The 18,235-nt window shown below is 34.7% G+C and overlaps 2 protein-coding genes across 2 annotated transcripts in view; both read left to right on the forward strand.

Moving 5' to 3' along the window:
• The window catches only part of LOC114249720 (TIP41-like protein), a 110,525-nt gene that overhangs the window by 82,276 nt on the left and 10,014 nt on the right, over window positions 1-18,235 (forward strand). The window lies entirely within an intron of this gene.
• Window positions 9,786-16,514, forward strand: Or-25 (olfactory receptor 25). The gene is made up of 7 exons (XM_089732327.1): window positions 9,786-10,374; window positions 12,379-12,580; window positions 13,290-13,386; window positions 15,080-15,184; window positions 15,719-15,807; window positions 15,918-15,984; window positions 16,352-16,514. Exons 1-7 carry the CDS (start codon window positions 9,786-9,788, stop codon window positions 16,418-16,420), a joined length of 1,218 nt encoding a protein of 405 aa, XP_089588453.1. The 3' UTR covers window positions 16,421-16,514.

Consider the following 18,235-nt stretch of genomic DNA (forward strand, 5'->3'; position numbering starts at 1 on the left):
GGGTACTTAAATTAGCTGTAGAAGCTTAAGTCATTGATTGCAATATGAGCCAAAGATTACCAAATTTTTTATTAATTCACACCAGTGGATAAATGTACATTAAAAAAAAATACTTAAGTTTAAATGAAAATAATTATCGAATTCACTATGTATTCTAGGTATGAACATGTATGTATATATAAGAATCTTGTACAAACACAGTGATATTTGGATGGACTTCATCGATTCTGAAACGATTCAGCAGAATAAGCTTCATAATCTATTCACTCTTGACAGAGTCTCAGTCACTCTTGCCTTGACATCACTCCCTGCCTCTCCTTTAGTCCATAACCACCACCTCCACTATCGATGTTGGTAGGGGGTCACGCGCCCGATCACCCTCTTCGGCCAACCTATACCCTGGGCCAGAAAGGTAAAGTACCTGGGTGTCACCCTGGATGCATCCATGACATTCCGCCCGCATATAAAAACAGTCCGCGACCGTGCCGTATTTATTCTCGGCAGACTCTATCCCATGATCTGTAAGCGGAGTAAAATGTCCCTTTGAAGCAAGGTGACACTTTACAAAACTTGCATAAGGCCCGTCATGACTTACGCGAGTGTGCTGTTCGCTCACGCGGCCCGCACACACATAAACACCCTCCAATCCCTACAATCCCGCTTTTGCAGGTTAGCCGTCGGGACTCCGTGGTTCGTGAGGAACGTTGACCTACATGACGACCTAGGCCTCGAATCAATCCGGAAATACATGAAGTCAGCGTCGGAACGGTACTTCGATAAGGCTATGCGTCATGATAATCGCCTTATCGTTGCCGCCGCTGACTACTCCCCGAATCCTGATCATGCAGGAGCCAGTCACCGTCGACGCCCTAGACATGTCCTTACGAATCCATCAGATCCAATAACCTTTGCATTAGACGTCTTCAGCTCTAACATTAGGAACAGGCTTAGGGACCCCGCTAGCCGTACTCGTCGAACTCGACAAAGAGGTCGACCTGCAACCTAACCGATGCATCAGCCCGCTGAGTTTCTCGCCGGATCTTCTCAGCGGGTTGCGATTCCGATCCGGTAGTAGATTCATTCGCGAAGCAGTTGCTCTTGAGTTGTTCGGTCTCCTACGGAGGCGCCGGGCAGCTGTTAGCAAATCTCACCCCTCCTGGCTGAGCCTTTGCTCGCCCACCTGTCCTGGTGAAACTAGAAAGGCCTCCGGGCCACCAGTAATTATTCAATCATAAAAAAGGTAGGGGGTATTGTGAATTCGCACGCGAAGGCACCACCTTCATGTCTATTTCTGTCATGAATTAGTCGTGGGGTCTAGGTTCCGTCTGGGACAGCCGTCAGTCACACTCATTATTAGTAATTGATTGTCCGAAGGCCGCATTCAGGTTCCCAAGAGCTCTGACTTGCCGGCCCATTTAGAGTAAGAAATAAAAACGGCATAGTATTTTTTAAATCGCACGATTGTTTTTTATTTAGTAATCGACCCTAAGCTTTGAAATGATTAACAGATAAGAACGTTTAAGTTATAATAAATAATTTAGTCTGAATTCATTTTACGATTTTAATTTATATTTTCAATTTATCCGGGATATTTCTATGATAATTGATAATCCGCCATGTATCGCAATTTTTTTTAAAGATTACATTGCCTGATACGGATACCTTTAATCCAGGGTTAAAGGTGGTTTTAAGGTGAGAAGAGGATAATTCATTCGGGACTGATTAATCATTGATTGATTGATTGATTAATCAATAGGGAAGAAATGAAATGAAACGAGATACGATGGGATGAAACGTATCAAGTACGAGTATCTGTGAGATTGGGATTATTTACTATAAGACTTATTCACTGGAATTTTTGGAAGAATCCAAGAAACTACGTCGAGTGCCTTTGTTAATTGCAATCTCAAGATTGATAAAAAAATATCCAAATTTAATTATTTATTACTTCAATGATAAATGAAGTTTTTGTTTAAAACAATAAAATGCCCTTTACTCGAAACGTCGGAAATTGTATTATATAATAATAACATAATAATATATGAGATTAAATCCTAAAGGTAGCTTAAGAATTGTTTCATATTCAATTTTAATAGTTATTTGTTAAGATATAAACTTTAGCTATTTCAATAAGACACGCAATCAGAATTCGGGGAACCTAAAATAAATTAAAGTCCGTTTTCTGAATAAATAAAGACGAACTCCGTGTTTCTTAAATTTTATATTCATAATGTTGATATTATATTTTTTGACACGAAGAAATAACATTAAGGTTATAAAAGCGTAATTTTGAATAGCGGAAAAATAAAGACGGCTTACGACCTAAATTGAATAACCGTTAAAAAAAAATCGTAAATATTTTTTTACGACGAATAAATTTTGGCGCAATATAAATTGTTTTAAAGTATTTGACCCATATACATAAATACAAACGTGGTACTATGTCGTGTAATGAGGTAGCAATTATTGTTAAAAAATAAAAAGTTTTTTGGGGCAACAATGCGTGTGCCATGAAATTTTCAAATATAGATACATAAAATTACATCTATGGATGGCTCATCACTCAAGTCTTTTCGAATAAAACACGAATAGGATAGCCGTTGTTCGGGTTGAGACTACTAAAGTAAATAGCTCGAAATTATCATTTCGTATTTGTATAATTATTGGTACTAGAGGTCCCGCAGTAGTCGAAATTCGACTATAATTAATTGGAATTGTAAGTTTGTACACTATTATGATTGTATTTTATACTTCTATAATCACAAATTTCGCAAAGACTACACTATAAAAAATATTAACAAAGACAAACAATATTTAATCTATTCTTAATTTGACAACAGACGTCAAGAACAAAAGTTTGACAATAAATAGTATGCATGCGTGTGTGCGTCAAATACATGGTACGTAGTGTGTCTAATGTTTTCTTTATTGATTTAATGTATCTTTTATGCATTTTTTAAAAAAAATACTAGCATTGTGCACTTCTTCTCTATATTCTCTATAAGTGTGGAAAATTTCATACTCCTCCGTCCGCGCAATTTTCGTAAAAAGGGATAAAAAGTTTTTGCTTCACGTATTAATATATAGATACGTGTATTTTATATAGTTACTTATGCATTGTAGGTATGTCAATCAATCATCAATCTATTACGTATGTGTATTTAATTTTCGTCATTATTTAACATAATTCGACGTTTGAAAGGCAAACGTGACTAAGCGACAATGCGTGAACTTTACAGTAGACTAATTTAAAGTTGAAATGCCTGAGAAAAATTCTATTTTAACGAATCTAGCTCTAGGATTGAAATGATTTTAGTAGATCTAGAAATATATTTTTTTTGCGCATCGAATATGGTTATTGCCTATCATTTATGTACAAAGCAGTTATTGTCGCTTAGTCACGTTTGCCTTTCAAGCGTCAAATTATTTAAAGGTTTGGTCATTTTGATAGATCCCTTGAATATTCTTAGTGTTAGAATACCGTAACATATCTGTTTTATCTTTTACAGAATATATCTATGTGATAGTGAATGTCTGAAAGATATTACTTTTGGCGATAAGACCACCTTTTATACAAATTAGGTATACCTGCTAATTAACTGATTTAATATGTTAGTTATTTTTTTAAGTGTTAGTAAAGTATTTTAAATAATTTTACTGTAGATTATTCTCAGAAATTCATAAGCTCTGCCGGCAATGTTTAGAAGAAGGTAGAAAATTTCCAATTTTAGATTTCATACGTAATTATAAATTTAGTTCTTAATTTTTTTAGTAGTCCATTAATGAATAAAACGCCTTAATTTAGAGAAAAAAATTGTCATTTAATTTATGTATTTGGTATTTTAAATCTCTTTTTTTTATCAATCGTAATAGTGAGGTTATTGGCATCCCACTTAATAATCAGCTGCTACCATAGACATCACAAGGTAATTGCCGAAAATAAAGCAATATCGGAGCAATAATATTAATAAATTGGACAATAAAAGCAATAAATCGGATCAATAAAAGTAATAAATCAATAAAAATCAATCAATAAAAGTAATTAATCGGAGCAATAAAAAAGAACCAGTCGTTATAGTCAGGTAATTGGCATCCCACTTAATAATGAGCTGCTGTTACCATGGACATCACAAGGTAATTGCCGAAAATAAATACCGAACAAACAAACACATTTTTTTTTTTTTTTCCTACCTATGCTGATAGCCTTGAGAGGCTATTTCAGCTTCACCCTAACGTGTGTAGGTGAGCTCACGGGGCTCAAACCGGAGAGTTGCTAACACTGACCCTAGCAAGAGCAGTGCTTCGCAGAAACTACCACCGGATCGGAAATGCGACCCACTGAGAAGATCCGGCGAGAAACTCAGTGGGCTAATTCGCTCGTCGAGCCCTTCGTCGCAAGCGACGGGTTCGACGAGGACGGTGACCGGTGCTTGTGGTGCCTAAAAGCACCGTTAATGGATCGGGAGGATCCGTAATGACGTCAAACACATAGTAGAATTATTTTGTCCGTGCGGTTTGGGTCATAAAACATAGGCCGGCTAGGGCGGTGAGCATGTTGCGCGGGCGCAACGCCATTATCGATAAAAACAAATGAGTCATTGAAGGCAGGTACACGGCGGCGCGGTGGTATATGAAGGGTGGTGAGACATTGTTATGTTAAGAGTCATTTGTACTTACTACACTACCTGCAAATTATAGTACATTATGTCGAAGAGTAATGTGTTTTTATGCATTCGTTCTCTGAATTTATTTAGTGACACAATGGCTACTCCTTTGTTTTGTATGAAAACGGCAGAATTTATTCAAAATAATATTTGCATGTGTTGTTATCAACAATGTGTTAAAAATTTTCACTGAAATAAGAATAAATCCCGAAAAGTTACAAAGTGTTAATTTCTGCCGTTCTCGTTAACTTGCTGCGGCGATAGTGGTGTAAGTGTTCGATTAGTGTTTCTTTCTTTCATTTTTATCACTAACCCACAAAATGACAAAACTAAATACACTATCGATAACGCTTATCGACAACAATAATGCGCATAACTATGCCCGTCCATAAGGCTCGTGAGTGGAAGAGAGAGCGAAATACTCGCTTCAACGCTCCGATTTTTTATGACCCAAACTACACGGACAAAATAATTCTACTATAGGTGTCGGAGTCTTTAAGCCACAACGGCATCAAATTTTACTTAATACCAGGTAGGCTGTGAGCTCATTCACATACTTATGCAATAAAAAAAACACGATTATACTCTTCTATTGTTCGTTTAGCTATCTATTGACAATTAAAAAGATACAGAAGTTATTTAAGTAGTAGTTATTTAAACATTTATTTAAGCTGGTCTTCATCTAATAATCGAATTTCCAAAAGGCTTAATTTATTTTTTTATATTACGTTTTTCGTTGCATTTGGATACAAAATAATATAATGTGAACGGTAAATACCTGTTGAAGTGGAAACAGTAAAACACAATGAAATTTTGCATAAAGTAACTGACTATATGCAAATATATTAACATGCTTATGAAAAAAAAGTATTTTAACTGCATTGATTTAAGGAAAAAACAAAAATTTTATTCTGTGCAATAATATAGCTCGTAGATAGATAGTAAACAAAAAAATCGGCTTCTTTGTCCATTGCTATATACATTTAAAAAACAGTAACATTTAATGTTGAATATAAACAAAACATAACGATACAAGAAGATTTGCAAATTTTCCTTTGTTTTAACAATGAATATTAAATTCTAAGCTGGAAACAAACGTATTGTGGAAATAATACCACAAAATCCATGACTCATTTACAGCGTCGATAAGATTTAACTAGAATAATGGCATCTAATCCATCGATTCTCCAACTTTAAAGCGTTGGCATCAAACAATAATCTTTTAGAATTATATAGTGGTATTTGTTCACCGAACAAATCGTAAGATAAGAAAAACATAACAGTTGTATAGTGAGAGAATGCTTCTCGGAAATATTTTAAAATATTTCTACCCATAAACACTTAGGAATTCAGCTTTTAATATTTACTAGTCTTCCCACAGTAGTCGAAATTTGACTAGAATTAATTGAAATTATAAGTTTGAACATTATTAAGCTTCTATTGTCAAAGGCTATTTATACTTCTATAATCACAGATTGCACCGAAACTACATTCTAGGCAAATAATATTAAATCAATATAAAATATTAACGTATTTTCAAATTGACCACCAACTTTAAACAATAACAAAAGTTTGACAATAAACAAAGAATGTATATTATGTGTGTGTCAAAGACATAGTAGTGTGTGTAGTTTAAAAAAAAAAGGTATTCTGCACTCCTTCTCTATATTCTTTAAAGGCGTGGGAAATTTCATACTCCTCCCTCCACGCAAGTTTCATAAAAAGGGGTACAAAGTTTTTGCTTCGCGTATATATAGATTGCTCGATATGAGCAGACGAATGCATCTAGTGTTAACTAGTGTAACTGAAGTCTATATATACTCGTACATCATAAGTCAATTGCTGTCGCCGGTCTTGACATGTTATAGTCTCCGTCACAATGTATAACGATTTCTCGGCATAATACGCCAAACCAATAATAATTACGTAAATAAAAAAAATGCAGATTTTATTTTAATTTTTTAATGCGATATCTATCATCATGAATAGCGTAGTAGAGCACGTATTAGCTACGGATTTTATGTAAACGAATTGTTATATAATATAGCCCTGACATATTATGACGGAATGATGTTAACGCGCCTGATACGAGAGGAGATACTTGACGTGGTAGCGGCAGGGCGACCTCTTTTGAAGAGTATGGTAGTGATTTTCGTGAGGTTGATGTCATTGCGCTACTTACTGAACCACTGTCTCAAGTTGGTGGCCGCGATTTGGATTTTACGGTGGATGAATAACATCTTTCTACTCGAGTAATAGATAACCGTATCATCAGCGAAGAGCTGCAAGCAGCAAGGCTAGCTGGGCCACACCCGGTAATCGTGTCAAATCATTGATATAAAAACTAAGCAGTAATTTTTTTATAAATAGATTTTTTGGTGATATAAACGGAACAAATAGACGTGAACAGAATACTCTTTGATTAAAAATTGAAAAAGAATTACTGCTTATGAAGACATAAAAAATAAAATTTAACCACCCAAAATTATCGATTTTGAACTATCCTAGACAAGACATTTTACATCTCACATTCACAATTTAACCAAAAATGACTACATAAATCTATGTGAAATAAAAAAAAATTGGCTACACCATAATTAATATTGGAAACTCTATACATCCATCCATTAATTTGTTTTGAATCTATGCATTTAGTGTATCTATCTTATAAAGTGCTATTATAAAATATTGGAAATGTTATGGTTAATTTGAAACGGACTACAAAAAGCAACAAAATGCCGCACTCACCCCGTTCGATACGACCCCATTTGTCAAAACTTCAATAATGACGAGGGTCGTAACATCGTAAGTAAGATAATTTTAACTTCGGAATAAAACAAAAATATTTGAAACTATTATAATATGAATAAAGCCACTTTTTCCAAAAAAATCGTTTAAAAAAAAAGAAAACAATTGCAATTTTAACAAATGAGTTTATAAGATATCCTATAATTCGATCAGGGTTTTAATATAAGCTTCCTGTAGCTCTATCTATGGCTTTGTCCTTTATAACTCTGGACAATATACCCCCAAGGTTGTTGATATCTGACCATCCTTATTATCTAGTTCCGACTCTTTGAGACCTTAAGGATACTTTTTGCTCTATTCGTTTGCTTTGTATCTTAATCTATGTCGTATCCAGCTCTATTTCCGATATCTGTAACAAATACACTTTAGTATATAATACGCAATTCGAAAGAAAAGTAGGTATCCCAGTAACCCAGATCACATACTCTCTGATCGATATTTAGATTAAATTAATTTAAAGATTGCATAGTTATTCGAAGATCGCCATTATAATATGAGGTGACGGATAATATCGCGTAAAGCTTCTACTGATTTTGCTTACAAATTTGTGATCTTCATGTTGTGAATTTGGTTGGAAATGTATAATATTAGTTAGGTAAATTCACAGAGGTGTTATCTGTGGGTAAATTATACTAAGTATATAACGGCATAGTCGCATGGCTACGAATACAACAGTTGTTTTATCCAAAAATATTACGAGCGCCTTGACTTCAACGTAAAAATATCTTCAAAGCTAGTAATAATCTTGAAACACGAATGTCTAAAATTGCCATTTACCACCATCCAAACATTGAGCATCACACAAAAGCCGCATTCAGATTTGATGCGAGCGAAGATTTACGACGCCGCACCCATGTTTTCGTTACCAACCACATTATTTGCTGGTCGTGTCAATTTGCTTTATTACAGCGAAGTATCCAGCAGAATTAAATGTTGAATATAAAATTGTAATCCTGATATTATAATTAAAAATCGTATTGTTTAGGTATTCTTCATTGAATTCGAAGGGAATGAGCATCCTTCTGTATATCAAATTTGAATAATCGGAGTCTATTAGAACTAACAGGTGGAATGTGGATTTATACAAATCAGACTGTGTTAAGTAAAAACACAACTGGAGTTTTTAAGTCAATTTTTATTTAAAGTAAAATAGGTGGTGGTCGTCCAATTCACCAAGGTATCGTACCGTCGTAAACTTATTTTAAGTTAAAAAGTTATAATAGTTAAAAATAATAGATAATGAAACTGAATAGAAGCTTTGAACGAAAATCATCGAATTGAATATTAAAAAAAATTACTACGCATTTTTTTTAATATTGTTTTTTTAGGACTAATGTTTACCTAGAGAACTTATAGTGGATCAGGTGGATCGATTAGACCGTGGGTTATTGTGTAAGGAATAATGCGCTGTCGATTGTCTGACGTAATTTCTTAAGTTTTTATATTTGATGATTTGAAAACGAGAATTCTTATTTCGATAACTATGACATGGACGAGTTTAATTTACGCTAAATAATCTATCATTGCCACCCAGTTACTCAGTATTAATAAACACTCGATTTTGTTTACATAAACTGCAAGTAAATCTTATAGGAGCAGGTGTAAATGTATCAAAGAGTTTAAACTTCAAAACCGTCTATTCAAAACAGTTCACTGAACAATAACAAATGATTTTAACGGCTTCCGGCAAAGGATTTAAGAGAGATAAAAATCAAGAAAAGTGAATAAAATTCTTAGCCCGAAAAGTAGGCACAACAATTTAATTTTACTTTTAGGTACTTTTAAAGATTAACATACTTATTATTGTCCTGATTTTAAGCGGTTACAGGCGCCTCTAATCTACATACCTAATTGAGAGAAATTGACGCATGAGTACTTCGCGGTATAAAAAGGCACAGCGGTGGTACATCCCCATGCGGATCTCGTAGATGACCTACCACAAAACCTCTAGGGTAAGACATAGCGATGTTGTTTTTATTTAAAAATAATATCGTATACTCTTACTACCGACGAATGACGGGGAAGGAGCAGAGGTACCAACCATGTCGAGGAAGCGAGAGTAATAGTTCAACAAACAATAATGGGTGCTTCTTAAATTTTTCTTTTAATAACGTTTTTGAAATAACTGTTGATTATGTCATTACGAATAATTACATGTCTGTGAATAATGTCGTTTAATAGAGATTTGTAATTGCTTAATTACTAGCCTGAAAATTGTATTGACATCAAACCTTTATTTTGTCTAAAGAAATTTTGTATTTCGAAATTAAGCTTCAGATATGTAACGTCTCTGTTATAACAGACGATAAGAAAATGTTCGAAAAGGCTTTGCGATCGGCCAATTTTTATATGAGAGTTATCGGTATTCCTACCGATATTAGAGACGGTAATCGGACCCTTATGGAGCGTTTGCGTAATCGTTGGTTTTACTGCATAAATTTTTTGTGGCTCAATACTGACGTTGCCGGTGAAATTACGTGGTTTGTTAAAGGCTTGTTAAATGGCAGCAGTACACTCATAGAGAATACTTATTTAATACCTTGTCTCACTCTCTGTATTTTGGGAAACGTCAAGACATTTTTCACGATAAAATACGCTAATCATATTATCGATTTGGTTGCTATTCTGAAAGATCTTGAAATAAAAAATAATGCAGCAAGGAAAAATGAAACTGAAATCGTTAAGGAGCGCCTGAAATTCTTGACTACGTCAAATAAATTTCTCTTATTTGTGATTGGAACTGGTATAATAGCATTTGGAATTGGCCCTCTAATGTTAACTGCATCCATTTACTTCTCGTCTGGAGACATGAAATTAAAATTACCCTTTTTGATTTGGTATCCATTTGATTCTTCAGATATTCGATATTGGCCTTTTGTGTATGTACATCAAGTATGGTCAGGTATGTCCAAACAAAATAACTATGTGATTTAACATTTATGTGTGTAACAAAAAACTTGTTGGATATTTACCTGCAAAGTTTTCGGATTTTATGATTCAATACTTTTTTTATTATATATACACCGAGGACTATATATTTTTTTTCATTTTATTGTTGTTGTTCAACTTGTTCTCTCAATTTTTAAATTATTCTAGTTTATTAAGATACAGCACCGTCCAGTTCGCTTATTCCTCTCCCTGCAAGGTTGCCTGAAATAGATCGCTTTCAGCGATAAGGCCGCCAATTTATATCAGAGACTATTAATTGTTTTTTAAAATGCTTACTCTGTACATATTATTATGGTGTTAAATAAAGTGTTATATTATTATATTATTATTCTAACGGCCCTAGTCGTAGTCTGACGTGTTTCCAAACTTAATACTGCAGTAGGCAATAAATTACTTTACATCATGCTTGCATGTTCTGCTGAGACACACATTGAACTGTCTGGAACTTCGAATTTCTAATCGAAGTTCCAGTTGTATTTAGAAGTCGTTTGTTATTTTTTTTGTAAGTAATCCCAATATTGGCCGGTAAATCTTGCATATAGCATATTTTATGCATTAGATTACGACAAAGTCTACTAGAACACACAAGTTTGATTTAAAAACATATATAGCAAAGGAACAATGTATTGTGTATGCAATAAAACAGAATAGGAGCTCATAGCATGACAACAGCCTTATGAACAATGTCGTTGAGATTCCGATTTTATATCTAAGGGTAATGGCATTCATATTGTGACATCTGTGACTCCGTGACAACTAAGTCAGGTAGGGCACGAGTCCGTTCACCCGAGAATGCGTTAACAATTAACTAAGTTCCTCACTTATATTCGGCAAACTTTTGCTATTAAAAATTGTCAGGAGGAATCTAAAGTTTGTTTGATGTTAATTTTTTTTGTAACCGAGAGATTGCTGCCCGGAGACCTTTCTAGCTATATATAAGATCTTATTTAAGAAGACATCTCTCTAATATAGACGTATCTCTTATATGAGAATATATATAAGATCTTATTAAGATCGATTAAGACGTGTTTAAGGGCTTAGCTGGAAGGAGTATTTCGTTAGTAAATCCCAGCACCTCTGGAGGAAGCCACTCGGCCCCAGGGCAGTTGCTTCGCAAAACTATCAGATCGGTATCGCGATCCATTCCAAAGATATGCCGAGAAACTACCTGTTGATATTATGGGTCACGTCCGTTCCCGTACGTATGACGTATGAGTACCGTGACCTGTGCTTTGGCGGCTAGCGTTAGAAATAGTCCAACGGTTATAGTTACATTTAAAACTATTAAGCCCAGTGTTGTTGGTAGCGGATCATGGTATTTATGATACCACTACCAGTTTCTATTTATACCGCGATCTATTAATATTTTCTAATTTGACTAATAAGGGAAAGGTCTTAATGCAACACAGCTGAGACCGACTTTAGCATTTATTGCGTACGGCTGGATTTATGTTGTCGTGTGCACGAGCTTCGGTAACTACATGATCTGAGTTCATCTGCACCCTTTAGTCAAATCAAATAACCAGGAATAATTATCTATCTATATCTATTTATATAAAAATGAATTGCTGTTCGTTAGTCTCGCTAAAACTCGAGAATGGCTGGACCGATTTGGCTAATTTTAGTCTTTTATTTATTTGTGGAAGTCCAGAGAAGGTTTAAAAGGTAGATAAATGAATAAAAATGTTCGGAATTAAACAAAAATAACAATTTTGTTTTTCCTTTGATGTGTCCCCCGTCAGACGGATTCTTTTTGTTTGCCTTAAGTTTATTTTATACAAAAGTTTAGGTATTTTATTTATCGATTGAGGCATTACGAAGTCTGCCAGGTCAGCTAGTTTTTAATAAAAAAAGTATGAATACGCCTTACGTATTCGTTTATATTATTACGAATTATTGTACTTAAATATACGATTGGCAGAAAAAGCTAATTTATAAATGTTTATATTTTTTTCAGCCTGCATAGCTTGTTGTGCAGTTTACGGGCCGGATTGTTTTTATTTCACTTCTTGTACTTTTATTCACATACATTTTATTCATTTGCAAAATGATATTACAAATGTTATCGTGGAGTCGTCTCGGGCTCGTAAGAACGGTCTTTATCGCGGCTGTCATCAGGCGTTTTTGGAGCTGACAAACCGGCACAAAGATTTGATACGGTAGCGTAATTGTCTTTGTATTTAGGTAGATGTTTAATCTAGGATACTAAATAAGTAATTCTAAAATTATTAATATTGGCAGTCGAGCACGTGGGCTTAGGTCGTCCAGTGAGCCCGGAAGGGAACCATTATTACCGTCATTCTGCCTATTTCTGATTTGTGCCGAAATTCACGTTGTGGCGTCTATAAGCCCATACAACAAATGGCATCATTGGTAATATATGACACTTTTTACGTAAGGAACACGATTTAACAATCTGAAAGAAAAAAAAGATTTTTTTCAGCTCAGTTGTTGCCCTGCCACTTATCGATTGAGAGATTAGCATTGGAGTAATCATTGTATGAAAGTTGCTTTAAAAGTTGAGCAAACTACTTGTAAATCGGTTTATTAACTGTAGTTTTTAAGACCGTACTAACTAATTACGTATCCATGTTATTAAAAGTATGCTGTGTAATTATGTAGTTCTTTTTCAACCAAAGTACTGTGAAGTTTGCACAAAACAGAGGTGTCATATGCAGCTTAGTAGAATAGGGTTCCGATGTCCGCATAGAAACACTGTGAGGACTATTTTTGAATAAATTATTGTTTTTCGTCGAATTAATATATTTTTTGTACAGTTCAAGCAAGCTCTCTGACGCATATAAGTGTAGCATCGCAACGGTAATAAATTATGTATGTCATTAAAACTAATTTTAGTTTATATTTCAGGTGCGTTAATTTGTTGGAAATAATTTATTCGAAATCGACTTTGGTCAATGTCGTGAGCAGTTCTCTTCTGATATGTGTAACAGGATTCAATGTTATGGTAACTTTTTGTTGGTTTGCCGGTTTCAAAATAATTTTATTATAATAAGGTAGTTCGGCACACAAATTCATTTAACGGTTAGCGGAATCCATTTTCATTTTTTAAAACTGTACGTACATTGACAATTTCCTCAGATCTGTTCGTAAAAACAAATATAGGCTTCTGTTTGGCTCGACTCTGGAAAAGGAATAAATAATATAAAATAATATAAAAGGGCCATGTGCTTTTTTTTTTAAGTGGTTACTAGAGCCCATAGACATCTACAACGTAAATGCGCCACCCACCTTGAGATATAAGTTCTTAGGTCTCAAGTGTAGTTACAACGGCTGCCCCACCCTCAAATCGAAACTTATTACTGCTTCACGGCAGAAATAGGCAGGGTGGTGGTACCTACCCGTGCGGAGTCCCAAGAGGTCCTACCACCTTTTTAAAAAGACCCCACAAAGCATTGAGTTACTAGATGTTAATAGATTTTATAATATCAGTCAAAAACCTTTAATACCATAAGACATGCAATAAATTAAATATTTTCCAGAATTATGCATGGCTTATCGTGAGATTTGACACTTGCCCCCTGCCTTTTCATATTAATTAAACTGAACTGTCCGGTCGCCAAGAGAACGCTTTCCGAACAAATAAAATTTAGCTCTGAATTTTGACATTCACTTCAAATTGATATAGTCAGAGCGGGGGCACATGATGCGTGGCGGCGCCGGAGCGGTGTCGCTGCCTCGTCTTACATAGATTTGGATTCTCGTCGTTCCAATAACGATAATTTTGTCGGTTTACGAATCCATTTAAATGGATATGAGCCGCGTCAGAAAAAAGGATGTTGTCAAAAGTGGAAAATCGACTAAGCATTTCTTCAGCAAATGCCCACTTTGCTCCGAAGTCGGCCTCTTTTATTTCCTGTGTTAACTGGAGCTTACTACTACTGGAACTAAGGATGCAGTTTTTAACCACTGCACGCGCACTGTTTACCCCGTGAAAAAAGATGACGTAATATGCACTTTCTATTGCGCCACCCTGTATCTATGGCATGCCCCCCCGCGCTCTTATTCATTTTTAGAATAATTAGTCATTAGTTGGGCAAATAAACAATATTTTTGTATGGTAAATTCGACAGCCCTACCCATTAACATTTTTTGTTTTTCCATACCTATTTGGTAGCCTGAAGGGCTATTCCAACAACGCCCGGACGGGTAAGTGGGCTCAACCTGAGAGAATTTGCTAACACTAGCCCTAGCAAGAGCAGTGCTTCGCAGAATCTTCCGCCGGATCGGAATCGCGACCTACTGAGAAAGAACAACGAGCAATAAGCTCAGTGGGCCATTTACATCGTCTGTTCAATCAAAATGCATTGTTAAAACTTTCAAAAATAGTGTTTAATACGTTTTTATTAGTTTGGTTTGTGCGTATGTTTGTTTGTATGTAACGGAATGACAATAGAGCGGACGGACGGACAGATGACGATACACCTATTTTTAATCTTTTATAACGACAAGCTCGCTCTGTTTTTTTGGCCACTTGCACCCAGGGCTTTAGGATAAACAGGATGGTAAGACAACCAAATTACATAACAAGTTGCTATCCTAATTTAACTCACTTTGTTTTTTGCATTTTCACAATAATTATATTTTAAAATAATACTTTTTTTACTTTGCGAAGGTTTTAGATGTACGTTATTTTACAGGCAATCGATTTTTTACCGTTAATAGCACCGTTTACGTCTTTCCTGGTTCTTGGTCTGGTGCAAACCTATTTACTTTGCTATTATGGCGATACCATCATGTGCTCTGTGAGTACTTGCTTAAGCTCAATTTTGATAAAATTATTTTTGCAATAGATTACTATAATTAAGTAGACTTTAGACTAGATTTTATGGTTTTGTGGTGTCAGCTTAGAATAGCATTACCCCATCTCTTTCCGTAGATGTCTTAAAAAGTCTTCGATCAACAATAGTGATCGAAGTAAAAAGTGAACTGATGCATCAACCGGAAAATGGGCCGCATCGTTTTCTGAGTATTACATTAGCGTACTGCGGTCTCCAATCGGCTTTTTCTGGTCACCGAGCGTACTGTAAGGCCATCTCGTCTATTTCTACCGGAACTAAGTCATCACAAGATCATTTAAACCTCTGCAAAAATACCTGTAATGGAAAAATGGTTTTATGTAGAAAACAAAGAGACAATGAACACATACAAGAGATAGTGAGGTGTCCTATTGATTATATGTATCTCTATGCTAGTAGGTAGTTCAAAACTGATTACAAAATAATATTCATAATATATTGGTATGATTGATTGATATTGTTCGCTATTTTTGTTTTTAGAGCACTGAGGTTAGTGACGCAGTATATAATAGCACTTGGTACGGTACGAATATTTCACAAATGAGGGATTACTTATTTGTAATGAAAAGGTAGGAGTATGTTTTCGTTTAAATTATGTTCATTTTTAAAAAACATCACTAAACTAGATCACTAAACTAAGATCACTAAACTAAGATCACTAAACTATATTTTGTTTTAGAGCTCAGAAGCCGTGTAAATTGACAGCGTACGGCTTCTCTGATGTGAACTTGAGGACTTTTTCACGGGTAAAATTCATAGACCTATATAGTATCTTAAAATTTTCCTTGATGTAAGAAAGTATAATTTTTTTATCTTCGATTTTTTGTTACTTTGTAAATAAAACTCTGTTGGTTAAATATATAAATTAAATAATTGAAGTATATTATAATTATAATTGTGTGAAAATGTAATTGAAAACCAATATTGTGTTTAAGTTTATTTATGTGATATTTTGCCTCAAAAATTTTTTCGTATTACAAGTGGTACCATTTGACCGTAGGATTATGATATAAAATAATAAGTAAGACTTCTTATGCATGATTTTAAATTAGAAACAAGGAAAATACTTATGTACTATTATTAACAAATCTAATCCACTCTCCTTCGTTTCAGATTCTGAGCACAGCTTGGTCGTACTTCGCCTTGTTGATTACAATTTACCGTGGCAACGGTCAGCAGTAGCGAACTAGGTTAAAGTGCATTTCCCACACTAAGTAGTTAATCTTGAATTACATTAATAGTTATGCGGCATACTTTTTATTTTAATCAAAAACTCTAAGGCTGTTATTTTAATCACAAACTCTAATGTTCCTGATAAATATACCTATGCATGTTAATGAAACTTTTGGAATAGAATAAAGACTTAATTATTTTGAAATTAACCAACCATTCAAGTAATATTTTTAGATAATCACGGTAACGTACATATAAAACGTTAATTACTTACTGATCTAGGACGAAAACGAAAACTGTAAAATGTTCGAAATATCGGAAAAAATATAATTATAATAAAAAGCGAGATAACATTTTAATGTACGACTTTTGAACACCAAAGAAAATACTATATGGTAACGTAGCTTCAAAATTTTAAATCTCTCAATAACTAATTGCTGAAATGCTTTCCAAGAATGTATTAAAACATTAAGCACCTACCTGTTCAAATGGACTATTGCCCGAAACAGTTAAACACAATGATTTATCGGTAGCCAACAGATGTCTCGGTACCGTAAATGGCTTTAAAATATTTGCTTACTGCGAACCTAATGAGTATCTTCATCAGCAAATATTTGAAGACATTGTGTTGTAACTTGTAACCTTTTTTTTTTTTTTTTGGGGAATCCATTTACGGATACCCGGTCCGGGGGTTTTCTTTAACGAACCGGGTTATGTCGGACTCCGGCGCCTCCTGAGAGGAAGAGGGGGACGAGAAGGTCCTCCACCTCCCCGAATTCCTCGCAAGAGACTACGCTTTGAAAAAGGCGCGCGAAGCACTTGCCCCGCAGAACGACTACCGACTAAACCCCATCGAGTTCCACCACACCGGCTACATAACACCAGACCTACGGTACCGCAGTGCGCGCCGAAAGTCCGCCTTCGCCGGTACCCGTCCTGATGATAAGACGGGATTTCATCTCCTTGTAACTTGTAACCTAGACTAGTCAAGTTCTATTTGAAGATTTCGATGGATCAAAATTTTATTAACTGAATGGTTGATTTTCTCAAAATAGATACCGCTTATACGAGATACTGTTGAATATTATATTTCGTAAATGAACTAAAAAATTAAAATCAAAATTGCTACGAACTAGCATAAGTGTGTATTTTCAGGTGATCTTTAAATTTAATATAACTTCTTTTACTTCTTCGATACAAACATAATAGCATCTAAACTTGAAACATCGCTGCAAACAACATCCGATTTGGTACAGTTATTTTAGGGATAAGTTTGCACAAATTCAGATCAGTTAAAAGATAGCATTTTGTTAGCAATTAGATAGTAAATAAAAATTTAAACGCTATCACTCCGTTTTACTCTATAGTTATGAGAGATCACAAATTAACTTGGATACAGCAGGTGCACACATCATTAATTAGGTTTGTGTTCACCGGTTACGTTATAAGTAGGCGCGTCCCTGTAATTAACTGAGGTGTGACCAAATTGGTGTAATTTTCATTGTTCAAACACGTGGGGGATTTGTAATCAAAGTTGACATACGACGTGTTGGGATACACAGCTCGAGTGGATACCCTGGGGTGATTTAATGAAAGCTATTTCATACATCTCTGTATTACAATCATTTTAAAGTATAAAACAATAAAGTCATGCCTTTGTTATTGAGTATTATAATATACTAGCGGACCCGGCGAACTTTGTTCCGCCTTAGAGACAATAAATGAGCAGACTTTTGATTTTATCAAGGTCAATTTTTTATTTGATAATTAATGTAAATTAAAAAAGCAAGTATTTTAATGATTCCTTATTGGCCGTGTATTTTA

Source organism: Bombyx mandarina, chromosome 13 (genome assembly GCF_030267445.1).
Source record: "Bombyx mandarina strain Sakado chromosome 13, ASM3026744v2".
NCBI lineage: Eukaryota > Metazoa > Arthropoda > Insecta > Lepidoptera > Bombycidae > Bombyx > Bombyx mandarina.

Excerpts from the sequence above, each read along its gene's own strand:
- Or-25 (XM_089732327.1), top strand. The coding sequence starts at position 9,786 with ATGTTCGAAAAGGCTTTGCGATCGGCCAATTTTTATATGAGAGTTATC. Across the intron at positions 10,375-12,378 it reads TGTACATCAAGTATGGTCAG|CCTGCATAGCTTGTTGTGCA; the intron begins GTATGTCCAAAC and ends TATTTTTTTCAG. Across the intron at positions 15,185-15,718 it reads GCGATACCATCATGTGCTCT|AGCACTGAGGTTAGTGACGC; the intron begins GTGAGTACTTGC and ends TTTTGTTTTTAG.